Source organism: Sesamum indicum, linkage group LG13 (assembly GCF_026168435.1).
Source record: "Sesamum indicum cultivar Baizhima isolate 11 linkage group LG13, ASM2616843v1, whole genome shotgun sequence".
Lineage (NCBI taxonomy): Eukaryota > Viridiplantae > Streptophyta > Magnoliopsida > Lamiales > Pedaliaceae > Sesamum > Sesamum indicum.
This window is the reverse complement of record NC_142669.1, coordinates 10520990-10548652: the sequence shown is the minus strand read 5'-3', so window position 1 is coordinate 10548652 and position 27663 is coordinate 10520990. Positions and strand designations below refer to the sequence as shown.

At 34.6% G+C, this 27663-nt stretch overlaps 5 protein-coding genes across 5 annotated transcripts; 4 read left to right on the top strand and 1 right to left on the bottom strand.

The window, feature by feature from the left end:
- Nucleotides 1-1746: 1746 nt before the first annotated feature.
- Nucleotides 1747-5210, top strand: LOC105176898 (disease resistance protein RPM1). The gene has a single exon (XM_011099841.3). The coding sequence runs from the start codon at nucleotides 1958-1960 to the stop codon at nucleotides 4715-4717; it is 2760 nt and encodes a 919-aa protein (XP_011098143.1). The 5' UTR covers nucleotides 1747-1957; the 3' UTR covers nucleotides 4718-5210.
- Nucleotides 5211-11453: 6243 nt separating this feature from the next.
- On the bottom strand, nucleotides 11454-12797 carry LOC105176899 (CASP-like protein 2A1). Its single transcript, XM_011099842.3, has 3 exons — nucleotides 12430-12797; nucleotides 12224-12341; nucleotides 11454-11811 (listed from the first exon to the last, which is right to left on the bottom strand). Exons 1-3 carry the CDS (start codon nucleotides 12621-12623, stop codon nucleotides 11539-11541), a joined length of 585 nt encoding a protein of 194 aa, XP_011098144.2. The 5' UTR covers nucleotides 12624-12797; the 3' UTR covers nucleotides 11454-11538.
- A 1559-nt stretch (nucleotides 12798-14356) lies between these two features.
- On the top strand, nucleotides 14357-18555 carry LOC105176900 (large ribosomal subunit protein bL19cz). Its single transcript, XM_011099843.3, has 5 exons — nucleotides 14357-14504; nucleotides 14606-14917; nucleotides 16604-16690; nucleotides 16805-16938; nucleotides 18150-18555. Exons 1-5 carry the CDS (start codon nucleotides 14481-14483, stop codon nucleotides 18256-18258), a joined length of 666 nt encoding a protein of 221 aa, XP_011098145.1. The 5' UTR covers nucleotides 14357-14480; the 3' UTR covers nucleotides 18259-18555.
- Nucleotides 18556-20046: 1491 nt separating this feature from the next.
- LOC105176902 (cytochrome P450 CYP72A219-like) lies at nucleotides 20047-22508 on the top strand. The gene is made up of 5 exons (XM_011099846.3): nucleotides 20047-20586; nucleotides 20671-20888; nucleotides 20978-21225; nucleotides 21373-21763; nucleotides 21963-22508. Exons 1-5 carry the CDS (start codon nucleotides 20310-20312, stop codon nucleotides 22386-22388), a joined length of 1560 nt encoding a protein of 519 aa, XP_011098148.1. The 5' UTR covers nucleotides 20047-20309; the 3' UTR covers nucleotides 22389-22508.
- Nucleotides 22509-24881: 2373 nt separating this feature from the next.
- Nucleotides 24882-27433, top strand: LOC105176901 (cytochrome P450 CYP72A219). The gene is made up of 5 exons (XM_011099844.2): nucleotides 24882-25242; nucleotides 25327-25544; nucleotides 25637-25884; nucleotides 26188-26572; nucleotides 26770-27433. Exons 1-5 carry the CDS (start codon nucleotides 24966-24968, stop codon nucleotides 27193-27195), a joined length of 1554 nt encoding a protein of 517 aa, XP_011098146.1. The 5' UTR covers nucleotides 24882-24965; the 3' UTR covers nucleotides 27196-27433.
- The last annotated feature ends 230 nt before the right edge of the window (nucleotides 27434-27663 follow it).

Below are 27663 nucleotides of genomic sequence, written 5' to 3'. Positions count from 1 at the left end.
GATAAATACAATAAATTTAGACATTATTATTGAAGTAGAAAAATATCCACATATAGGGGACTCGAACATCTTAACAAACAACAACAAAATACATAGTAAATTTAGAAACTATTATTGAAGTACAAAACTATGCATATGTATGAGACTCAAACTCAAGACTTTCTGGTAGATGAAGAGAGGTAGAATATGAATTTGTAGAAATAAGTTATTTAGCATGACTAAGATGGAAATTAATTATAAAACAACTTCCGATATGAAAAAAACGAATTGAATATAAAAAGATGAATTATTGAAATTTTATAAAACGTGTTTTTATTCCCTTAATTATGTGGTAAAAAATGAAAAAAACTTACCATTTAAACAATTTCATGTTACTCCTAATGAATTTATTAATTAAATTGAAAAAATTCCTCAGCAAGTAATTTGTGCTTATGAACAATAAAGTTTCATAGACGTTATTCCATCAAAATCACGAATAGAAATGAAGTATAGTTTAGTGAGAGAGGGAGAGATAGATAAACAAGTGTTTCTAAATAATCTCAGTTCATAAATAATTAAATGAGGAGACTTTTAGTGTCTTTGAACATTATATTTTCATTTTCTTGTCCAATTTCAAATGGAAACAAATGTAGATAACATGAAGTTTTGCTATACATATTTCCCGTCTCTATTATATTTCAAATGTCATTATCTTTAACTTATTATGTTAATTGATTTTGTATATATTAAGTAACTATTAACTATGGTTGATTAAAATTTGATCTAATTGGATATATATGGCTTATACTTTTTACAATTTTGTTCATATTCATCTTCAATTTCTCATATTTTGAAATTATATATAAATAGTTTAGAAAAATTAGAATTATTAAATAATAAACAGTCTCATTCTCTAAGAGAAGTTTGCTACTTATTTATTATTAAAAATATTACTTACGTAAGAATTCAAATGTTCTTTATATAATAGGAACAAATACTTGTGAAATTCATATTTTTATACATAATATATATATATATGTATGTGTGTATATTTTTTTTAAGTGGTAATTGCATTAATAAATTCAACTAATAATGTTCAATTAATACATCAATATAACTAAAAATAAAAAAATAAAAAATGAGTTTTCTCTATACTATAAATGTCATCGACTTAAATCATGATAAATCAATATTATTAACCATAGTTAAACAAGACTAAAACAAAAACTTAAATGTTTACCACGATTAATCAATATTCGTCATAGTTTTTAAACATAGTCAAAACATTTGTTATGGTTTAAGCCATAGCTAATATTTTGACTATATTTGTAGAAACAACAGCTAATGACTATGACGAAGCCGTGGTTAATTTATAATTGACACGGTTTTCTTCTTTTAGCTGTAGTGATTTATCATAATGGAAATTATATTTTTTCTAATACAGTAAACTCACAAATTCATATTGTGAGAAATATCTATACGTTTGATGAAACTCGTACTTGTTCGTGTAACCTCAAACTTAAAATTAGTCTAAGAGATCATTAACAATATAGATATCTCTACATTTACTTTTCATTTCAACCGAACCAGCTCTCCAGCAGAAAGAATAATTTGAAAGTCTTCAAATGGAAGTCTTTTGCTCTCCAAGAAGTTTTCAGCTTACAGTTCCCTTCCCATTTCCTCCCCAATTCTGCTGATGGAGAAAGATGGATACGGTTGCATAGAAAAGTCTGCAGTGAGATCTCTATCATACGTTGAAGTGAAAATTCAACTAATTTCCTGGAAAATTCATGTTGTTTGTCCTGCATTTCCACTTCTTGTCTGTATAAAGTCAATTGTGAGAAGAGAACCTTAATCCCTCATCAAATAGAAGTTGAGCCATAGTTTTGTCTTTGCACTTGAGCATTCATGTAAGATACTAGTTGAGTATAAGCCTCGATATTCGTTCAACAATTTCTTAGCAATCTCATATCCCATCATGCAATTCGCAATGGCTGAGAGCGTGGTGTCGTTTGGGATGCACCAACTGTCAGCATGGTTTTGCGAAGAGCAAGAACTGCTGGGAAGCATTAGAATAAACACTGACAATATTCGCGATGAGATTGGCCGCATGAGAGCATTCTTGATGATGGCCGAAGAAAGAGAAGATATCCACCCACAGCTCAGAGAATGGGCTAAGCAAGTTCGAGACATTGCTTACGATGCGGAAGCTGTGATGGACAAGTTCATGCTCGGTTTTGCGTACGAGCACAGTGATCGGAATTGTGGCTGTCTTGGCAGGATCTATGTCTCAGTGAAGAATTTGAGATGTCGCCGTCAATTTGCTTCTGAAGTCCGGGACTTGCAGTCCAGATTGAAAAGTATTTCCGAAGGCCATCATAGATACAGAGACATCCACAGCGCTGCGAGTCAACGAACCTCGAGCTCTGGCTTTGCCGATGGCACATGGTATGACGGTCGAGGTGATGCCCTTCTACTAGAAGAGGCAGAAGTTGTGGGCTTCGAAAAGCCAAAGAGACAATTGATTGAGTGGCTTTGTTCGTCATATAATTATGGGCTTCGAGTAATTTCAGTCGTGGGCACAGGAGGGTTGGGCAAGACCACCCTCGCCAGAAAAGTCTATGACGATGCCGTAGTGAAAATGCATTTCCATTCTCATGTGTGGATGACTGTTTCACACTCATTCAATCTGGAGGAGTTTTTAAGAAAACTGATCAGAAAGCTCGTCGGGGAGATCAATCAACCAAGGCCTGAAGGACTGGACGCCATGGATGCTGATGAAATGAAAGAATTCATTTATCAGTTCCTCCAGCGCAGAACGTATGTTATTGTTTTGGATGATGTCTGGAGACTGAATGCTTGGGAAGCCATCAGATATGCATTTCCCAGAACTGGTGCTTATGGCTTCGTTATTATTACCACACGTTTTCATAGCATCGGCCATGGTGCTAGCATTGAATGCAATGGCCATGTCTATAATTTGGAGCCCCTGTCTCAAGAAGAATCAAAGACATTGTTCTGTAGGAAGGCCTTCTTGGGGGGCTCATGCCCCACTTATTTGGAGGATGCTGCTGCAATTGTCTTGAAGAAATGTGAAGGTTTGCCGCTTGCCATTGTAGTGATTGGCAGCCTCTTAGCTACAAAGAACAACAGCATCGAAGAATGGAACAAATTTGATCGGAGTCTGGGTGATGAATTAGAAGGAGATCATCTTAGGAGAATGACGAAACTACTCTCTCTCAGCTACTATAATCTACCTCACTATCTGAAACCTTGTTTCTTGTACTTCAGCATTTTCCCAGAGAATTTCCGGATTTATAAGTCCAAATTGATCCGGTTGTGGGTGGCTGAAGGGTTCATACACCCAAAGGAAGGGAAAACAATGGAAGAAGTTGCAGAGGACCATGTCAAGGAGCTTCTTGACAGAAGCCTCATCCAAGTAGCAGAAACAACAAACTATGGGAGGCCCATCAGAGTTCGTGTGCATGACCTTTTGCGGATGATCGTTTTAACCAAGTCCAAGGAGCAGAATTTTGTGACCATAGAGAGTGGAGGAGAAACAAGGTGGCCAAATAAGAGCCGACGAGTAGCAATTCATTGTTCCACTGGAAATACGGAAGATATCAAAGGTTGTGATCAGCTCCGGTCGCTCCTAGTGCTGGACTCTGTCCATGCATTGTCTAAGAGGAACTTATCTAAGTTGCTCTGTGCTGGTTCTAGTCCACTCAAAGTGTTAGAATTGAAAGGTGCTTTATCTGACAAGATCCCGGATCATGTTTTCAGATTACGTCTTCTGAAGTATCTTGGCCTAAAGAACACAGTGGTGAAAACTATTCCGAAGTCAATTGCAAAGCTTAGGAATTTGGAGACATTAGATCTCAGGTGCACAAAGGTTACAGAACTGCCTATCGAAATCCTAAAGCTCAGACGACTTCGGCACCTCTTGCTGTACAGCAACAAAAAGAGCAGAGGCTACCGGCCCTTTGACGATGTACAGAGCTTTCAGGCTCCATACAAAATAGGATGCCTTTCAGCCCTGCAGAATCTTTCAGATATTGAAGCTACACAAGCTGGTGAAGATACCAGTATAGTGAGGGAGATCGGAGAGCTGACAGAAATGAGAAGTTTAGGCATCAAGAAGTTGAAAAAAGAAGACGGAAAGGATCTTTGCTCCTCACTTGCAAAACTCACCAACCTCCGTTCGTTGTATGTTGCATCAACTGCAGAGGACGAAATCATCGACATGCAATATCCTGTATACCCGACTCCTCCACTCGAAACGCTTGAACTAAGAGGCCGTCTACGCGAGTTACCTGAATGGTTACCTGCTCTTCATGGCCTTACCAGGCTGTATTTGAGATGGAGCAGGATGAAGCATGATCCGTTAAACTCCCTCCAAGATCTGCCTTATTTGATGGAGTTTGAACTATCACATGCTTATGAAGGGGACAGGTTGTGCTTTAGAGCTTCAGGGTTTCAGAGGCTGAAGAAATTATGGCTACTAAGTTTAAACAGATTACGGTTGGTAATAGTGGAGAAGGGCTGCATGCCGCTTCTCCAGGAACTGTATATGTCCGGCTGCAGATCGTTGGAGGAGGTTCCGTCAGGCATTCAACATTTGGGCAGTCTACAACATATGGACTTCTCCGACATGGCTGAGGGATTTGTGACCAAAATTGAGAGCCAGAGGGAAGGAGGGGACAAATGGAACCTCAAATCTATGAGGAAGTGGATGTAAGTATTCTGCTCTTTCCTTTTGAGGGGTATCAGCAACACCACTGACTCTAGCAACTAGCATAACCTTGAATATGTGAACATTTCTCTCCGATTCGATTGCATTTTCATCGAGGCCCGAAGTGCTCCTCTGCCTCGATTCCAGCCGCCGTCTGAACGATCAAGCCGCCGAACCACCACAATTCGTCTGCCCATCTCGCGATGTGTCCAACGGACCCTCACCCATCGATTTTCAGCAAGTCTACGGCCAGATCGACCTCCCTCGCCGTTTCCCGATTGCGCCCTTCGCACCCCCAATTCTTCGCCGTCAATCCTCCTTTCAGCGGCGGACCCATCCTTTCTTATTTTTGTGGGATTTTTCATTTTGTTCTTCCGGGAATTTAGTTGGAAACTGCAACTTCTACTCACAGAAATGTGAAAAAGTTTGTTATGGGGTTTGGAAACTGTGTGTTTGGATTTAATTTTGATGTATTTTGTTGTGTTTTGTAAAGATATATAAAGATAAATAAGTATATTTTAAAAATAATATATATGTTTCGATTTGTTTTTAAAGATAATTTAAAATAATATAAAATATGTATTGTATGTTTGGTTTTATTTTTTGGAACAAAATTCACTGTTCATGCCAAATCATTTTTTTTTATATGTATTTATATTTGTATATAATTTTATTTGTGGGTTGAATTGTATATATCATTGGAATAATATTTGTGTGTAAATAATTTATTTACTGAATTTTTGTAATAATAATTTATTCAAAAAATAATAATGTATTTCTAAATAACTAATTATTATAATTAAAACCTTGACTTTCAAATTTTTTAATAGGAGAAGATCAAATTTATGCAGTATATAAATAAATTAAGGTAAACTAATCCAATTGGGGAGTAAATTCCTTTTAATTAACACTAATAATAATTCCACAGAAAATTTAATCAAAAACACACAAAAATAGATTAAAAAATTTATAAAATAAATACAATTTATAATCATAAGATATAAAACATAATTAATTATATATAATTTATAAAAAGAATAAATTAAAATCTTCACATTTTAAAAAAAGACTATTGACAAATAAAAATATAAACTAATGAACCCACCAACCCCCTCCCCCCAACCGCACCTTTCTTTCTCCTCCCACCAATTTCATTTGTTTTATGAAGAATTTGTAATAGTAGAAAATCAAATACACATCCACATCATATCTGGACGAAATGCCTTTACAAGAAAAACTATATGCTCAGGAACGCCTTTTATCATCAGAAAAATAAAGGGGCTAAATATCAGATACCATTCAGCAAACCCATCTGATCTTTTTGCTTCAAAAATCATCACAGCCGTACACATCGATGTAGATTAAGGTTTAGGGTTCCAGGAAACAACACAAGCGTAACAGGGAAATTCCTCTGGATCTTTTTGCTTCTAGCTACCACCGGATGTGTTCTACGGCTTGTTGCTCGGCTTCACCAGCGAAAAAAATAGGAAATTCGGTGGCTCGTCCCTCAAAACCAGACCCTCACTCGAGGACAATGATGAGATGGGTGTGATGGCTGCACAGTTGGAGGTACGACGGAGAAGAAACGACTAGAAATAAAAGAGAGAATTGTGAACAAATCGGTTCTTAACAGTATAAAATAATCTAAAACAACCTAAAAAAAAAAAAGAACTAATCATTGGATCAGTTTCAGAGATGGGCGGAAAACAAATCCAAACATAGTGGTGGCTTTCTACCCCTGGAGTATGTAGCCTACATTAATTATCCTCCAAAAATATTAAATTTTTTGTCAAAAAAATTAAAGTGATTTCAAAAAATGGCAAATCATCATTTGTCAAAAAAATCATAATTCTAATTTTACTTATTCATCCAACTCTTTTTATTATTATAACCCTAAAGTACTTAGAACTCATAATTTTTTAATTTCACTTTGGTCAAACCAAATTAAAAATAAAGTTATACATGCAATATTAGTTAAAAGGGCCAACATCGAGCCGTGTTGTGTCCGATACTAATTGGATAATTTTTTGAAGTGGCCGTGAATTATAGAATGTAATATTAGTTAAAAGGGCTTTATTAAATGAACAATTTCAAAATTATTACTAACTATAACAATTATTAAGTTACAACTATTTTTGTTTTAGGAAAAACTATAATTTTAGCTCAGGAATTTAAGAGTATTGGTATTTTTCGTCTTGTATGAATTGATTTTTATAATTTAGTTCAGTAATATTTTTCAACTAATTTGGCCGAAAATTGTATGCGGCTTGCACATGATCCAGTTAAATTACAATTTTAGTCATATAACTTGGGGTCGGTTGGCATTTTTGGTCTTACATGAATTGCATGGTTGATATATTTTTTTTGTCTTGTATAAATTAATTTATATGACTAAAAATTATAATTTAATTAAATCGTATGCAAATCACATGCAATTTTTGGCCAAACTAATTGAAAAACAACTTAACCGGACTAAATTGAGAAAAGCAATTCACGCAGGATATAAAGTATTACTTTCAAAATTATAGAATTAAAATTCTAGTTTTTACGTTGTTTTATTACAACAGTACCAGTTTCCAAAAGTTAATAGACGGGGCCAAAAATTAATTTTCAATCACTAGCACGATCAGGGCCACATATATAATTAATTTAAATAAGTGATAATTATACTTCTTTCTCCTAAAATTTGATGTAATTACATGTAAATTTTACGTAGTTTGAGAAATTATATTTAACATCTTTAAGATTTGCTTCTGTCTAATAAATAAGTTTCTCCATTAGTTAAAATATCACTGAATTTGCTTATATTAATATAAAAACTAAATAAAAATTTATATTTACCCCCAATTGACTTATAGCAGGTTAAACATTTTTTTCCAACTAAACTACCCTTATATTGGTAAAGATATATCTCATCATATGCATTAACGCATGAAGATTTATGAGGGTAATTTCATCATAAAAAAATTTATTTAATTTGCAGTAAGTCAATCGATAGTAAATATAGATTTTTTTTTTCAATTTTTTGGTTAATATAAGCAAATTCAGTGAATTTTGACTAATAGATGAACTTATTTATTAGACAGAAGCAAAACATTAAAAGTGCTAATTGTAATTTTTTAAACCCCATGCGATTTTCGTATAATTACACCAAACTCAGGGAAGGGGAGTATAACTATCCCTTTTAATAATAGGGATAATATATTTACACCCCTTGACCTATGGCCCATTTACACGAATCACGTCTATTTTTTAGATAATTACACATACACAACCAAGTGCTAAAATTATTTTCACAAACCACCCCTTACTTTTTAAAAAATTACAAACACATCCCTTAAAATATCAGCATCACTACAAAAATTATCTCTATTTTTTTTGCTGTCATGGATAGTTTCTATAATTATGTAAAAAATAAGAATGATTTTTTTAATAAATTAATATAGGTCAAGGGGTGAAAATGTAATTATCCCTTAATAATATTATTGCGGAATCATTGCTGATAGGCTCATAATTTATAATTTTGTTAGGTGTCATTAATGATCAATTGAGACAACTGAAATACGACTCTTGTCAAGTTATTATTGCGCATGTGCAGGTCATTAATATATGAAAACAAGAATGTCCTCACATATATATATATATATATATACATACATATATATAAATATATAGTTGTGTGTGTGTGTTTTTTTTAATGCATAAGTAAAAAAATATGGGTGATATTAGACTTGTCAATGAGTAGGGTAGGATACTCAGACTTAAATCCAAAAGAGGCTCAAATAAATTAATTTATATTCAAACCCTACTTAATCCATTGAACACAACTCAAAATGCGATGGGATCCAATATCCGAGTCAACGTACCCAATTTTTTCCTTCGATCCATTTAATTAAATTTTTTTCTTTTTATTTTGCCTCATAATTTAGCAATAAATTCAGAATTATTGAGACAAATTAACAAGTAGCTCTTTTTCTATAGAATTTATTAAATAATATATCATTTATTATACCATTTACAAAATAATCTTATGAAAATATTAAATCTACATACTTAATAGCAATCAAATTCAATATTATAAAATTTAAAGATTCTATTTTATCACATGAAGTCTTCAAACAAATATTATTGCCTATCAAGATATTGAAAAATACTACCCTGCATGATAACATATTTTTATAACTAATTATTTAATTATTATTGGTTAATGTATACAGTTAAAGAATTACACGATAAATAATGTTATAATATCTTAAGTTTATTAGATTTGTTCGCTTAAAGGCAGATCAATTGATAAATAATAGTCCAATTAAATTAGAGAGAAAAATAAATATATACTTTTTATTCAAATTGGGTACATAGACCCATGGGTCATGATGGTTAGAAACCCAACCAAACTCAATCTATATTTTTTAATAAATTTGGGTCTTAAAATTAATTTACGGACTTGGATAGGGTCTTACCTACTCATTGACACCCTTAAGTGATACCCCATAGACTTTAGGAACGATTGAATCTTCACTATATGTGCCGACTATATATGGTTCCTATAACCGACTTAGGATTAATGTCAAAAAATAAGGCCTAACCACATAAAAATAAATATATATGCCAAGATATATGTTTAACTCTACTAAAAGTCACCGCAAGAAATATAACTTTTAAATATAGCTAATTGCAATGGTTAATAATAAATAGTTGCAGCAAATAATTATTAACTACAGTCATGCAACAATTAAGGGTCGTTTTTATGAAGGTGGTTAAAACATTTGTCATGGCAAATATTTTTATACTATGGCTCTTAGCTGTAACAAATAATATTTTTATGGAGGAAAAGTTAATTTTTTGCATCAATTTTATTTAACTTTGATTAATAATAATTATTTATCATGATTTTTAGCTACAGTCATTAATATTATAACCAATAGTAATTTTTTTTTTCTAATTTGTCTTAAAAAAATTTAAAATCCACGTTGTGAATGTGACAACATTAAACCTTAACCACATTGTGTTGTGTTTTTGAACTTTGAATTTTTATAAGAAAATTTTTAAAAATATATATATTAAGATAAGGTGCAGGGATGGTGGTGGGTGACGGAAGCACCGAGTCTCTTAAATAGGATTAAAGTGAAATTATTTTTAGGGATGATTATACTCACTTCCCTCGATATTTTGTATATATAATTACACGCAAATTCCTTATAATTTGAAAAATTATATTTAATTTTTTTAAAGTTTATTTTTTTAATAAATAAGTCTCTCCATTTAATCAAAATTAATCGATCAAATTACCCTCATACATCTTCATGTGTTAATGGATGTGAGTTATATTTTTGTCGTTATAGGGGTAGTTTAGTTTGAAGAAATTTTTTTGACCTGCAATAAGTTAATAATAAGTCAATTGAGGGTAAATATAATTTTTCATTCGATTTTTTTGCCAATATCAGTAAATTTAGTGAATTTTGATCAAAACGAGGGACCTATTTATTAGATGGAAGCAAACTTAAAGGGTGTTGGATGTAATTTTTTAAATTATAAAAGATTTACGTATAATTATACCGAATTTCGGAGCAGGGAAGTGTAATTATTTCTTATTTTAATATATAATTGTTAATTTTATCAATTTATAAACAAGTAGAATTATGTCAATCACATCACATAACTAACTGAGTTCTGTCAGATTGAATTTGACTAGAATTTTCTAGTCCATATATTCGTATCCTCGCTGTATCACTAACGAAAAATATTATTTAATCATGTAGATTAATTTGGGTAGGATAAAAAATGATAACACGTAAGTTGTAGAATTAAATTATAATTTAATTGAAGTACGTGCGAGTTAAATATAATTTTCTAACCAAGTTGATAAAAAAATAGTTAAAATTATTAAAATTATAAAATTATAAAATTAAATTGCGAAACTTAATTTGTGTAGGACGAAAAACATCAACCATTAAATTACAGAATTAAAATTATATTTTTTCTTGTTGTAATTCAAATTCAATTCTATTATATTAAATAGGTTATTAATATTAAAATATCAAATAATTTTTCTTTTAAGCGCTTAGATTTTAAAATAAGTTGGTCATTTAACGTGGTATTAGCCAACTCTTGGACCCAAATCTCATGCCACGTTTGAAAAAAAAAAAACGTCGTCTAATTACATTTTCTATTTCAATCATATATATCACATGTACATATATAAAATCTATTTTTAAATAAAATAAATAACGCGATCTAACTTGTAAAAATGGCGTGTATATATATGTTAAACTGAACATATTTGCAGGTGTTGTGCGATTCATGATGTGGTGGGATAACAAAAAGCTTTTTGACTCGCCATAGTTTTACTAGTACACCTGTCTTTTGTTGTAAGGGAGTAGTACTCCTCGTTCATTGTTGCTATATTTGTAAGGGAGTAGTACTCCTTGCTTATGGCTTTGCTAGAAATTCTAGGGAGGTAGCTCTCCCCGCTGTAAGTATTTTGTGAATTTTAATATAGAAGGACTGGGGACTCCGAAAAGTTCCCCCACCTCTAGGTGGTTTTAATTAAAAAAAAAAAAAAACTGAACATAAAATACAACAAGATTTAAAACAGAAAATTAATTCAACATTTAAAACATAAATATTAAATAATTTTCTTCGTTAAAAGTTTAAATTTTTAGATGAGACTTAAATATTGCACAAAATCAAATAAATTGGCATCATAATTAGGGGGGGTGAGATGAGTGAGGTAACAAGATAAACACAAACTCTACATTTTATTAGGTTCTGCAGTGTACAATACATGCATGGCCAGTAGCTAGCCAAGATCAGAAGCATTGAGATCAGGTAGTGAAGGTGGTAACCTCAATCCCTTTGTTGCTGTAGGCAGCTGGGGCATCATACTTGCTGAAAAGCCTGTAAGACGAGATGAGTGATAGAGCTGCGTAGCAAAGGGTTGCGACGAATGTGATCGCTATGGAGGCCGTCGCCTTCCGGCAGAAACCCCCGAACGACCCACACGTCCGGCTCCACGTTATCGATGTGTCGCCTTTGTACGCTAGGTACACCACCTCCGTCGATATAGCTCCGGCCGCCAGTATAATGTACGTCAGCAGCTACCAAAAATAAAATAAGAAGTTATAATAGAGCTATATATATAATCTACTTAAATATTCTAAGTAGACCGCCAAGGGTTCAAAATTAAATTATATTATTTAAAATTATGTACTTAAATTGTTTGAGGTTAATATGTTTGCTTAAATCAACTACGCTTTTTGATATCTATTTTTAGCATTTTTGTTCCCCAAATGAAGTAAAAATTATAAAGAAAATTTAAATTCAAATTGGGTCTGTCAGGGATCTAATTAATTAATTATATAATAAATATAATATTTTTTATCGTATAAATAATTTAGTTCAATTAAATCTGATTTTGATAAGAATTTTTTGTCGAGTGATTCATAATGGATTGACACGATTTTCTTGCACCCTACAATGGTGTTTAGCTGTACGTAGTGTAAACCAAACCTGGTCCAGGAGGAAGAACGCCCAAGCCCGCGACATGGTTGACGGGCGGGGCACCGCCGCAACCACGGCGGAGAGAAGGGAATAACCGGCGCAAACTCCGCTTGCATGCACCAAATACCTATAAAACCAGGAGGCACACGCAGTTTCTTAGATATTTTGAGTTAACAGGCTGCAAATTAAAGACTTAAGAGTATGTATGTACGAACCTGAAGGCTCCCAGATCAGAATACGAGAGTGAGCCGTAGTCGTTGGTCTGGGAATCCTTGAGCATGATGACCAGAGCCGCCACGCAGAGGGCCATGGGCAGGACACGGAGCAGCGTCTCCGCCGTGCGCATGGTGGAGCTTCCACTTTCATCTCCGCCCATCTCGGCCGCGGGAACTGCACCGTGTTTCCCCATATCACGGGAAGTGTGTGTATGTATGGTAGCTGGTTGGTTTTGGCGAAGAGTTGTTGTCAAGAAAGTGGGAGTGGAGTGGAGGGGCAAAAATTTGTCCGACGAGACTACTTATTAATGGACTTAGGTAGGGTTTGGTGAACGGGTGAAGTAAATGCCCATTAAAGGACGCCACACTTTCCCATGCAAAGGCTAACTCTCCTCTCCATCCCTCCTTCAATGCACTTTTATGGCGCATTCATGTCACGTCAATCAGTGATTGATATATGAAATTTTGTTAATTACATTTAGATCCCTATCAAAATACGAAATTGCACTTATACACCCTCCAAAAATTCATTGTTTAAATCTGACCTCCTTTTATTAGGAGTTGGATAAAAAATATTGATATTAGCAAATAAATTGCATATATAAATTTTTAAATTTTTCCATCATTTAATATTTTTACGTAATAATATTGTACTTATGAAAGAAAGATTGATATGATGTTAACCTCAATCTCTCTTTCTATATATTACGTTTATCACTTTATAAGTACAAAAATATACGTTGGAATGTTCAATGAGGGATAAAATTAAAAATTTATGTAATAGTTTTTTACTTATGTAAGTATTTTTCATCCAAATCTTAACAAAAAGAGGTCAGATGTAAATCCAGAATTTTTAAATGGGATGTAAATATAATTTCTAATTTTTTTTAGAAAAAATATAATTTAGTATCTTTAAAGGCGCGTAAGTGTGATTAACTCTAAAAATTATAATTAGATTAAATTTTATAATTCAAACATGAGACCACATAAAATGCACACATGAGATAATGATATCTGTATAAGATATGAAAATATGATAGAAGATCATTTATCCCTTCATTGGGAATTAAATATGGATATCAATGTAGTTCTAGTATCATAAATTATGAAATTTTAATGAAAATTTTGTGGGTACACAATTTTGAATACAATGAAAAATAATTACAGTACATAGTGGTCGGATCACACACTTGATGTATATGTTTAATTTTATTTTTTATTATATTTATTTAATTCGATAAAAGAGAATGATGATAAAATGAATTAATTATAACTTATTAAACTACTACATTTGATTTCAAATGTTCTTGACTAGAAAAATATATCAACTTATAACAATTTATTTGATTCTAATGATATCATGCCCATTATAGTCATTTTATCAATTGAAGACCTTATTATACCAAACGTCCTAACATCTTATTTTATCCAAACACTTATGGTTTTTATTTTTAAAATAAGATTCAATATCTTATAAGATGTTTAAAAAAATTTAGCCAAATACCCTCTTAATATAGGATAAATTAAATTAACATACTTTGATGTTAGGTCAAATTACACAAACACTCTCTGTGTGCTGCAAATTACAGCTACACCCATGAAGGTGTTACGATAATATTCCTTAGGCTTGTATATATTAACGTAATCTCGAGGATGCTAATATAATTTTAGATTTAATATATACACGTCGTCATGTATATAAATAATTACACTATTTATTCTATCTAAGAAAAAATTACATATATGGAGTGTATAATTTATAAATAAATTCAATCCAAGCCTGGAATATATTTCAAATTGTACATAATCATATAACAAATTATGTATTTTATTTCATTTTGGGAAAATGAACAAATATTATGGAAAAAACACTTGACTTCCGAATCGGGTAAGTCCAATATTTGCTGACCCGGTGTAAATACCCGAACCCGTTTTGAGTATTGCCCAAAATTTCAAGCCGAGCGCGGAACGGATAAGCTGGGTCTGCTTCAGCTCCCTCACAATCATATCTATATCACTGCATCATCTCCACTCTGAACTCACACTCATTCATGGCCTCCAACTTTCTTCCCCAGGTTTCCATCTCCTTCTCTTGGGAATTCGGGTGATAGATGTAATATATTCTTCATGTTGTAGTTAATTTATTCATGTTTTCCTTTCCTTGTAATCTGCGCAGGCCTTGTTCACGGTTCCTAGGAGTTCGGCGCAATGCCCGCCGAACAACCTAGCTTTTTCCGCCGCCGTATCCCGGCGGCTCTTCCCCGGGGTATTGGTTTCTGGGACTCCGGCGAGGTCTTGCGGGTTCAGTTTTTCAGGAAGGGGCAATAATTGCTCCTTCCTTGTGAGGGCTGAAGAAAATGGTGAAGCGGAAGTGGAAGTTGAAGAAAGCGCTGAGAATGTGGAAAGTGTTGAGTCTGAAGAGACTGAGGTTGTGGCCGCTGACAAGCCGCCTTCACAACCTAGAGTCAAACTTGGGGATATTATGGGGGTAATTTTTTGAACTTACCGTTATTTATTACAATAAGTCTTCTTAATGTGTTGGGAAATATGCCTGTTTTGATATCAAGAATTGTAAATTAAATTTCCTGCACATTTCGTCCGGCCTTGTCATGGGTGTGTTGTTTGGCTGATTCTTGTGTCTTGAATGTTTCAACAGTGAGACGAAGAGAGCTACATGATAAATGGTATGGGATAAGTTCTTTAGGTACTGATAATATAGAGCTAAGAATCCATGTTCTGTGGTGCTGTGCTTAAAGTACTAAATTGACCTGGAAGTATGGTTTCAATTACCGATGGTGATGATCATGTTTGCATGAAAGAACAGAGTATCGACCTGTATCTAGAATAAATTGGTGTATAATGCCTCCTTCAAAATGATCTGTAGCTTGATGGGTGGCACCCATCAACTTCCCAATCAGTACTCTCGGTGAAGCGGATGCTTATCTCATTATAGGAACTGATGCATGATTAAAGTTACTGGCTTGCATTAGGGTGACTGTGTTGAAATTACCACAAGGTACAGGAAAGGGAAAAACATAGTAATGTTAGAGAGCCTTAGGATAAGAGTTTAAGCATACTCATTCATCATTTTTATCAGTTCAACTATGAGAATAGTGATAAGTTAGACTTTAGAAGATTAAGGTAAGTTAGGAATGGGCTTGGATCCTGAAAGTATGGAATATTCATTACTTCGTACTTAGAATGTCAGATGGCTTTAGAATAAAAAAGGAGCCTAGGGAATTTATTTTCTCCGTTAGATAGGTTACTTAGGAAGTAATTGAGCAATGTTAGGAGTATGGAGAACTTGGGAAGTAATTAAAAATACAATCCTCAATTGATGTCACTAACTCGAGAAATGTTATCTAGCAGCAAATGGATTTATTGTCCAAATAATTATTAACTTTTTAAATCATCTAACCAAATTCCTGGTGCAGATTTGTTTCATCTTATATGATATTATACTAGGTATGAGTAATGTGAAGAGCTCAGCTAGTGACCGTGTTCATCATAATTAATGACCTAAGATGTGAAACACTCATATTTTACACATTTGGGATCAGTGTTCCCGATTTTCATGAGACTCATGTATGTGATTGTATAATGTGCCTGATATGTTTCTGCTGTAAGTAAGGTATTCACCTGGTGATGTACGATTGCAGCTTGGAATGGATGGTGTTTGGCTGCTAAGAAAGCTTGCAAGGGAGGGTAAGAGAGGAAGGGTGCTGGTGGTAATGGGGAAGTTGAAGGGGCTGTAGCTTTGCTGGTTGAGGGTTTTCATATTATGGTCCCGGTGGAGGATATGAGGCTAAAACGAGAATGGTGGAAGCTCAAAATAGTTCAAATTTTGGATTTTGGTATTGGTTTGGAGAGAATGTACTCATTGATACTTAGAGAGTAATGAATTAGCTTAATCCTCATCAACCGATGGGATTGAGTATCATGGGTTGTGGTCTAAAACCTGTGTTGGATCTTAAAAGATGTCTGTCATTGCCTTTTGATTTTGCATTCTAAAGCCAAAAAAACTCTCATGCTGGTTTTAATATGATATCTTGTTTGTCTACCCAATTTTCATCTATCCAATATATCTTTTTGTACTTCTGACTTCTTCATAGGAGGATAAAAGTTGTGCTTATTTATGTCGAAGAATTTCATTCTTGTGGTTGCTATGAAACAGATACTGAATAAAAGAGCAATTGAAGCTTCAGATAAGGAAAGGCCTATTCCAGATCTTCGTACTGGGGATGTTGTGGAAATCAAGCTGGTAACATTTTTTTATGTGTACTAGATTTAGTTTCAGTACAATTACTTAATGATACCTATGTATCATTTGTATCTCTGTATTATTTGAATGGAAGAATTGTTATTTGCTTTATAGGAAGTTCCTGAGAACCGGCGACGGTTGTCTGTATATAAAGGTATAGTTATGTCAAAGCAAAATGCTGGCATCCACACAACAATTCGGATTCGACGGGTTATTGCTGGTGTTGGGGTTGAGATTGTGTTCCCTGTGTATGTATTTTCCATCTTGGAGCCTTAGTCTCAATCATTTAATTATTTTTTTGTGGTCATCCAGCATCTTTTAAAATATTTACCATTTCTTTCCACTGAGGCACCGACCATATGACTTACTGCATAAGCACATAAGAATTCAACCAACCACAGTAATGATTTGTTAAAGAGATATCTATTGGGGGTTTCTAACTATGAGAGGTTTATTGGTTAGGAAACCAAATGTATGTTGGAAATTCTAAAGTTGATTAAGAGTATTCCTCCTCTCTGAAAGATGCTCCTGGCAGTATTGGACAGTTCAAATTTAATTAGATGTTGGCCACTGAAAGTTTCATCGGAAGTTCGATGAGCATAATATCAGTTGCTATTTTGTTTGGTCATCTTCATAATCATATCCCACTATTTGTTATTTTGAGTCTGAACACAATGTAAAATATTACCATGGAATCTTTTGGCTTAGGTAGCTTGAAGTCATAAATAAACCAACAGTTCAGATGTGGATATGCAGAAACATCATGTATTTTCATCTGAATTTGTTTCATCATACCTTGAATCTGGTTGTGCATGAACTTCATGACAAGCTGTATGATAGAGTAGAAATCATTGCTGACTGCACCTGCACAGTGCACACTTTACAATCTGTTCCTAAGGAATAATGAAAGGCAGGCTCTTCGTTTCAATAAAATACTTAAACTATAATCTTCTCAATCATTTCTGGAAAGTAATTTGATTTAAGAATTAACAAAACATGGTGGCTCTTTGCTGAAGTGGTTTGGATAATTCTTTCTGAATTTAGTTTTTATGGTTAACAAGTGTATGTTCATATGTGGCTTTTAGCAGATATGAGTCGGATCATCAGTAGTGTCACCTTACTCAGCTATGATTATCCTTGAATTTAATGTATGGCATTATTCTATAATCATGATTTTGCTGCCTTTCAAACTAGGAGTTTTCCTTTCATTTGATCTGCAATATGCGTGCAAACATTTAACTTTGAGGTAATTTGCATTTGGTGTCAGAGCAACAACTTAATTTTAAACTTGAAACATTGATTATAATTGAAAATTTAGCCTCGAGATTAGTCAATATAAGTACTTTGATCTAAGTTCTTCTGGTATGGCTCCATTTTCATTTATCTTCTTCTCTATTCTATTAGATCAAGTCAAGATCCTTCCATCTGAACTCACATTCTGTTCTCTCCTGTTACACAGATATTCACCAAATATTAAAGAGATAAAAGTTGTCAGCCACCGGAAAGTCCGCAGGGCAAGGCTGTACTATTTGCGAGAGAAGCTTCCAAGGCTATCCACTTTTAAATGAAACAGGCAGAAAGCCATTAAGCATCGGTGCCTCTTACCCGTTCAGAAAGGGCTGTTATCTTCTTGTTTTGGCTAGCAACCTTAGATTTGAAATTTCCAGAATTTCCAGGTTCTGTTATCGATCAATTTAATTGGAACTAGTTGAATCACCATTCGGCCAAAATTGGGTGCTTCAAATAGTTATGTAGATAGTCTTTTTGATGAATGTCTGCGCCTACTAGTAGAGTTTTGCAAGAACAAAACTTGATGGAACTCTGATTCATTAGCTCCTACCTGAACTCAATCTCTTGTGCTGAAATTGTAGAATATCATGCGACTGCCATTGCCATCCGACATCGAATACAGAAAGACAGTGGCACGTACAGCTCATAACACTTCCTATATCCTTCGGACATTATTAAAATTGATACGGGGATTATACAGGTTTTGATGAATTACTAAAAGGCTCCCAAACATATAAAATAACCAAACATTTTAAGAATCCATGCATTTACACTCGCATTGGTTTTGGCATGAATCGAACTGATATTAGCAATTGTCTGATCATTCCTGAATCAAAGAATTTCATTAGGTTGTACAATTTGATTACATCTATATATCTATAGCCCATAAATTTCAAGTATATTCACTTATTGAATTTATTACTTTTTGGAGTTATCTCATATTGATTTTAGTAACTTACGTTGTAAATGTTTATTAGGACTTGCCTAATATTGTTCTAATCAAATGTAGATATTCAGGGATCATGATAATAATTTGACACAAAGTTAAAGGACCTAAACTAAAGTCACATGACCTGTATTTCGACCTTAGATCGAGGATAAAATCGTGTGATTTTGATAAAACGGATCATACTTCAAAAAAAAAAAAAAAAGAATGAAATTCCAAATAGCCACATGATGCATGGATGGATGCTCACCGGCCACCGCGTGATTTCAAAAATTAATGGGGTGTGGATGAAGCACCCATTTATTTAATTACATAGAGACAAAATTCCGATTCCTATTGATGATACGATGGTTCCGGGGCGCGCACGACGTGTAATGTAATTTAAGGAAGGGCTGCAATGCTTTAAAGGCTGGGGGACCTCCGCCCTCGGTCCCCATTCCCCGACCAGGCGCTGATTCGTACACCGTCGCCATGCAATGCTGATCAGCACAACATTTGTGATAAGCTTTACTTGAAGTCGTGATGGCCGTAAAACTGTGAAATTATACTTTGTCCCGAAATATTTTTAAGACTACACTTACACCTTTTCTGAAGATTTTTTGTTTACAATTGTATCTCTTATGATGAGAGCTTGCACGAAAAATGTTGACGTCGTCAGAAAATGTCATAAATTTTTACTTTTACCTTTTGTTCAATATTTCATATATCGGTTGATGTAAACGCAATTTCGTGCCATTCTATAGTGACAACTTTATGTATATTTTTTATCATTAATAATTATATAGTGATAAAATAAAAATAATTGTCACTTAATATATATTTTGCTATTAATACTATATTTTTATTGAACTGTATTAGACATATGTTAGTTTTTTTCAAAAGTTTAGATACATACCTAATTTTGTAATAGTTAAGTATCTAAATTATTGGTAATTGATTGACATTTAATCTTCTTTTTTTATTTATAATTTCTTGAATCAATGACTTAATTAAATGTTTATTAACATTTCGTGGAAAATAAGTTGGAAAAATATTTTTTTATTTGCAACTTATACTTTTAATTTACTTAGATTAAGTTGATTTAAGCCAAAGTCATAAGCCAAAATGTGAATTCATCAAAAACTCCGTCTCCGTTTTGTATTCTTATTCACGAACATAACATACAAACCAGTAACACCAGAAAAGAAATACAAACTCCGCCGCCCGCCCAGAGATGCCTTTGCCGACGGAGAAGCATTTTCCATAGATTTTCTCATCAAACAACGTTAATTTTCTCAACCAAATGCAGACATAATCAGCAAACTCTTGCTAGATCAAAACTTCACTTTGTCTATAAAGCCAAATCATGCACCTTAATCTTCTCAAGTACTGATACTGATCAAAATGGATTGGAAACTTAGCTCAATCTTGGCTTCTATCATTACACTTGTGTCTACTACACTGGTAGTGAAATTACTGAATTGGGTCTGGTTTAGGCCTAAGAAGCTGGAGAAACTTCTTAGGAAGCAAGGTCTCAGTGGGAACCCGTACAGACTCTTCCTTGGAGACATGCAAGACTTTGGCAATGTCATGAAAACTGAACAACCCAAAACACTGAAGCTTTCAGACGATCTACCACCTCATATTCTTCCATATTACCACAACATCATTCATAAGTATGGTAAGTTTTATATGTGAAAACATTCTGTATCTATATTTATATGATTTATTACGTCATGCCGTTTCTGTTATGCTCTAAAATCAGGTAAACTTTCTTTCGTCTGGTTTGGACCTTCACCGAGAGTGAATGTTGCTGATCCGGAGCTTATTAAGGAGATCTTGTCGAAACCTGGTCTGTTCCATAAGCCGCTTCCGGACCCTATTGGTGAAACAATTGTGGGAGGGCTTCTGTTTCTTGAAGGTGACAAATGGGCTAAACACAGAAAAATCATCAACCAGGCTTTCCATATGGAGAAGTTGAAAGTAAATTCTCACAGGATAGAGCTCAAATGCAGTACTAATATGTGTTTACTTTCTTCATAACCATCATTTTTGAAAATGTTTTTTTGCAGAATATGATACCGGCAATGTTCTTGAGTTGTTCAAAAATGATAGAGAAATGGGAAGCTTCAATTTCTAGCTGTGGAAGTTCACAGGAAATCGACGTTTGGCCTTCTCTTGAAGATTTGTCGGGGGATGTGATTTCTCGGACAGCATTTGGCAGTAGCTATGAAGAAGGAAGAAGAATATTTGAGCTCCAAAAAGAACAAGTTAAGCTTGTTTTGCACCTCCTTCAGTTCTCTTTTATTCCAGGATGGAGGTACAAAATCCATAACTCATACATATATGTTCCGTAAATAAAATAGGTATACACATAGCGTTTATATATTAAATGAGACAGAAAATGCAATAATATTTGGAATAGAAATTCCAATTCGTTTTTAGAACTAATTTGTTATGTTAATAGATACTTTCCCACCAACGCAAATAGACGGTTGAGAGAAATCACCAAACAGATCGAATCATTGCTAAGAGGTATTATCAACCAAAGGGGGAAGGCAATGGAAAGGGCCGACGGAGAGATCATCCGCAATGACCTATTGGGCATATTAATGGAATCCAATTTCAGAGAAATTCAACAACATGGGAACAAGAATGTGGGGTTGAGTATCGAAGATGTGATCGAGGAGTGTAAGCTATTCTACTTTGCTGGGAAGGAAACCACTTCCAACTTGCTTGTGTGGACAATGGTGCTGCTGAGCAAACATCAGGACTGGCAAGCTCGTGCCAGAGAAGAGGTATTGCAAGTTTTTGGGAAGAAACAACCGACTTTTGATGGTCTCCACCAGCTGAAAATTGTAAGATGATCTTACTCCCTACCTTAGGTTTCTTGAGCTTAAATGTCACCTTAACGACAAGTTATGCACATAAAAGACACAAAAGCCAATGAACTCATTTATCCCAAGTAAGAATCTTGAACAAGATCCAACATGGGCAAAACATGCTGCTCTCACCATGACTTGTAAATCACCAGGCATAACAACTCTATACATGCAGGTAACGATGATTTTCCAAGAGGTTCTGAGGTTGTATCCACCGGCGCCTTTGATCATTCGAGCACCTACAAAGACAGTGCAACTGGGAAGCACAATTATACCGGTAGGAGTACAGCTGACGCTACTGATAGGCCTACTCCATCATGATCCCGATATTTGGGGCAATGATGTGAAGGAATTCAAGCCGGAGAGATTTTCAGAAGGAATTTCGAGTGCAACAAAGACTCAATACTCCTTCATTCCATTCAGCTCAGGTCCTCGGGTCTGTGTCGGCCAAAACTTTGCGATGATTGAGGCAAAAATGGCTTTGGCAATGATACTACAACACTTCTCATTTGAGTTGTCCTCTTCTTACTTGCATGCTCCTTTCCCAATTATGACTTTACAACCCCAGTACGGTGCTCCTTTGATTGTGCGTAAGCTATAAACACTTGTATTATCAGACTTTGGGATTAAACAAGACAAATTCAAGGAAAATATATAGTAGTTGTACTATTTAAACAGAGAAAACATTTACCTCACTGAAAACATAGCTTCCAATGTGTTTCTTGCTTCTTTTTTCTTGATATATCTGCAGTTTTTATCAGTGATAAGTTGCGTGGATGAATCAAAATAATTTGAGATAATTACTTCTTAGATTGGAAAAATTATATCTACTTCTCTCTCTGTCATTAAAGGCCATTAAAAATCCTAAAATTCTTAATAGAACTACTCTTAATAGAATTATTATGCTTTCAGAATATCTTAATAAAATTTGACCATAAACTATGATAAATAATTTTTCTAAATAAAAATATTAGAGAAATTTTATTTTTATGAGTAATAAAACAGTTTTTAAATTATAATTATTTGTATTTGAGTTCTAGCGATGTCAATGTTCTGCTTCCATTCCTGAGAAAAACTTCGAGCGAGAAGGGATCTCACACTTTGTGGGGAGTCGAGGGTGGGAGGAAGGAGCGCTTGTTGCCCAGTCACAATTTCAAAAGCTCTCTTGTTGGTGGAAGAGCTCTTCTGGGCATTGAAACACAGCTAAGCGACATCCAAGAGCTTCACTCAATCCTTCTGAGCATCGCACACAAAGTGTCGAAGGTATTTCTCCCACATAGAATTGAAGTATTCAGTTTGGCAGTCAGTTTGTGAGTGAGTTTGGATCTGAGGAGTTTGAACAACTCGATCAATAAAATATCAGTAATACGAGAGTCTCGATCAGAACGATATCTTTCGGCATGCCCCAATATTTGACAATATGCTTGAAGAGGATATGAGCCATCCCTTCTCCCATGATGTGTTTTGGGGCTGCAACGAAAGTGGCATATTTGGATATCCGGTCGACCACAATGATAATGGAGCCTAAGTCTCCCACTTTAGGCAATTCAGAAATGTAGTCTATGGAGACGTTCTCCTAAGGTCTCCTTGGAATGGGAAGTGGTTGTAGCAAACCAGTCTTCTTCTGATGGTCTGTCTTATCCCGCTAGCAAATCAAGCAGGTGCAGACATACGTCTCCACATCATCCCACATCTATGGCCAACATTAGGCCCTCTGCACCAACTTATAGGTGCGTTCTTCTCCTAGATATCCGGCCCAAAGAGTGTTGTGGCATTAAAAAATAAGTGATTTCTTTATGTCCCCGCTTTTTGGCACATATAAGCGGTTTTCCTTGGTCATCAGTAGCCCATCTTCAAGTCAAAATTGCCGAGTTTTATCTTGCTTGATGAGGTGGACCAAGTCCTGCGCTGTTGGATCTTTCAGTAGTAACTCGTGCGCCCGATCCCTTACAGAGGTGGTAACTGCGCTAGAGGACAACACTGCTACTGACCCCACCAAATCCGCCCTGCGGCTCAGGGCATCTGCCGCATGATTGTTAGAGTGTCTAGTACTCCAGCACAAAATAAAACTCCTACAGCAAGCTTGTCCAGTTAATTTTTGGGTAATTTGGGTGAAAGGACCAAAATTGTCACTAAGTTAAAATATATAGGACTAAAATTGCCAACCCAATAGTTACACGACAAATAATTTTGCTACCCTCATACTTACAGGACTAATTTTACAAGTTTGCCTCTATAGTAACATATTTGTGGTTGACTAAATTTAGAAAAATATAAATTTTCTTTAGGATAAATTTATAACAAAAATAAGTTAATTAACAAAAGTAAATGAATATTAAGAATAAATTTCATATTAACAAATAACTATTTTTGTTAATTGAAATTACGTACGGAAATTCAATTAATGAGTGATTAGATTGTCAGTATGCACATAAAAGATTAAGAGGGTGTTTGGTTGAGGTTGTAATATCTATGAGAGTTCCCTAAAAAACTATTTGGTAATTTTTTTTTAAGAGCTTATAAGATTTTAAAATAAAATATTTAAAATATATAAGTTCTTTAAAAAAATAAGTTCAACCAAACTTTTTAATAAATTTTTTAATTTTAAAATCCATTAATAGACAAAACTTGTTAGTATTTCACTTTTACCCTTCATATAATTAACGTTCCCCTAGAGCTTAAATATCTTTTTACAATTTTAAATAAGATTTTTGTAGGTAATAAGTGATATAATATTAACCTCTAAATATATTCATGACTAAAATTATATATAGAACGAAGTCCATCCATTGTTGGACGCACATCTTCACCTCTAAAGGGAATTGTTGGGTGATCATTCTCAGTTCTTTCAAATAAAACTTATAAGCTTGTTTTCTATAAGGATCATATCTCAAAATTTGATATTATTACGTTTTAAAACTCTATATCCAATTAACAGAATCGGAGACGAAACACTTTTTATAGTTATTGAAAAATGCCAATTAGGCACAAACTCCATCTCTGTTTTGTAATTTTGTTCAAGAATATAACATATAGTAAGGAGTAACAAGAAAAAGAAATCAACAGCAGACATAAATACTAGAATTAACAAACTCTTGCTAGATCAGAACTTCACTCAGTCTATAAAGCCAAATCATACGTTAGATCTTCTCATATTCGTGAAGATCAGAAGATCAAAATGGATATGAAACTTAGCTCAATCTTGGCTTCTATCCTTATACTTGTGTCTACTGCACTGATCGTGAAATTACTGAATTGGGTCTGGTTTAGGCCTAAGAAGCTGGAGAAACTTCTTAGGAAGCAAGGTCTCAATGGGAACCCATACAGACTCTTTCGTGGAGACATGCAAGACTTGAGCAATGTCATGAAAACTAAACAGCCCAAAACACTGAAGCTTTCCGACGATCTACCACCTCATATTCTTCCATATTACCACAACATCATTGATAAATATGGTAAGTTTTATAGGTGAAAACAATCTGTATCTATATCTATATGATTTATTACTTCATGCCGTTTCTGTTATGGTCTAAAATCAGGTAAACATTCTTTCATCTGGGTTGGACCTTCACCAAGACTGAACGTTGCTGATCCAGAGCATATTAAGGAGATCTTGTCGAAACCTGGTCTGTTCCATAAGCCGCTCCCGGACCCTATTGGTGAAACAATAGTAGGAGGGCTTGCGTATCTTGAAGATGACAGATGGGCTAAACACAGAAGAATTATGAACCCGGCCTTCCATATGGAGAAGTTGAAAGTAAATTCTCACAAAGCATAGAGCTCAAATACAGTACTAAAATGTGTTTTCTTTCTTGGTAAGGATCGTTGCGTTCAAAATTTTGTTTGCAGAATATGATACCGGCAATGTTCTTGAGTTGTTCAAAACTGATAGAGAAATGGGAAGCTTCGATTTCTGGCAGCGGAAGTTCACAGGAAATTGACGTTTGGCCTTATCTTCAAGATTTGACGGGGGATGTGATTTCTCGGACAGCCTTTGGCCGTAGCTATGAAGAAGGAAGAAGAATATTTGAGCTCCAAAGAGAACAAGTTAAGCTTGTTTTGCACCTCTTTCCGTTCTCTTTTCTTCCGGGATGGAGGTACAAATCCCACAATTCACATCTATTTCTTTGTATAAAATAAAAACTTGATCTTTATAAATAGGAAATTTTAGTTTGAACCCAAGTCGATCAAATCTAAATTAATCATATAGTAAGTACTATATACTTAGCCTGTGATTGGTGTATATTTCAGGAAAAGTAATCAATTACATAACAAGTGTGATATATTTGCTCTGTGATTGGTTTGATTCGGCCAAACCTGGTTCTTGAACAACAAATATAATTAAGAGTTGGAATAAGAAATTAAATTCGTTTTTCAGAACTAATTTGTTTCGTTAATAGATACTTTCCCACCAAAGCAAATAGAAAGTTGAGAGCAATCACCAAAGAAATCCAATCTTTGGTAAGGGGTATTATCAACCAGAGAGAGCAGGCAATGGCAAGGGGAGAGATCATCCACATGGACCTACTGGGAATATTAATGGAATCCAATTCCAGAGAAATTCAACAACATGGGAACAAGAATGCGGGATTGAGTATTGAAGATGTGATCGAGGAGTGTAAGCTATTCTACTTTGCTGGGTCGGACAGCACTTCAACTTTGCTGGTGTGGACCATGGTGCTTCTGAGCAATCATCAGGACTGGCAAGCCCGGGCGAGGGAAGAGGTTCTGAAAGTTTTTGGGAAGAAACAACCAACTTTTGATGGTCTCCACCAGCTGAAAATTGTAAGATGATCTACTCCCTACCTTAGGTTTCTTGAGCAAAAATATCACCTTAACGACAAGTTATGCACATAAAAGACACAAAAGCAATGAACTCATTTATCCCGAGTAAGAATCTTGAACAAGATCCAAAATGGGCAAAACGTGCTGCTCTCACCATGACCTGTAAATCACCAGGCATAACAATTCTATACATCCAGGTAACGATGATTTTCCAAGAGGTTCTGAGGTTGTATCCACCGGCACCTTTGATCATTCGAGCACCTACAAAGACAGTGCAACTGGGAAGCACAACTATACCGGTAGGAGTACAGCTGACGCTACTGATAGGCCTACTCCATCATGATCCCAATATTTGGGGCAATGATGTGAAGGAATTCAAGCCGGAGAGATTTTCAGAAGGAATTTCGAGTGCAACAAAGACTCAATACTCCTTCATACCGTTCAGCGCAGGTCCTCGGGTCTGTGTCGGCCAAAACTTTGCGATGATTGAGGCAAAAATGGCTTTGGCAATGATACTACAACACTTCTCGTTTGAGTTGTCCTCTTCGTACTTGCATGCTCCTTTCCCAATATTCACTTTGCAACCCCAGTATGGTGCTCCTTTGATTGTGCGTAAGCTATAAACACCAGCTCATCGCTGTTATGATTAGAGCTCCGGATTTAAATAAGAAAAGTTTAAGGAAAATATATACTAGAAAATAAGGCACCAGATTGTACCATTTAAATAGAGAAAGCATTTACCTCACTGAAAACATAGCTTCGACTGTGTTTCTTGCTTATGTTTTCTGGACGGGTTAATTGCAAAAATAGTCTTGTAACTGATTGTGAATGGCATAAAATAGTCCCAGAACTTTTTCGAAAGTCGTCATTTTAGTCCTCTGGCCAAATCTGGATAAATTTTGGATGATTTTATTCCTCTATAGCTTTAAAATGCGCATTTTAGTCTATTTTCACTAATTTTGCATATTTATGCCCATAAGTGGACCTGTTTCTAATTTTGATCCCACATGTAAATGCGAATTAGCCTGAGTGTGAGACTAAAATTTGAAATAGGTCCACTTATGGGACCAAAAATATAATTTACCCTTATT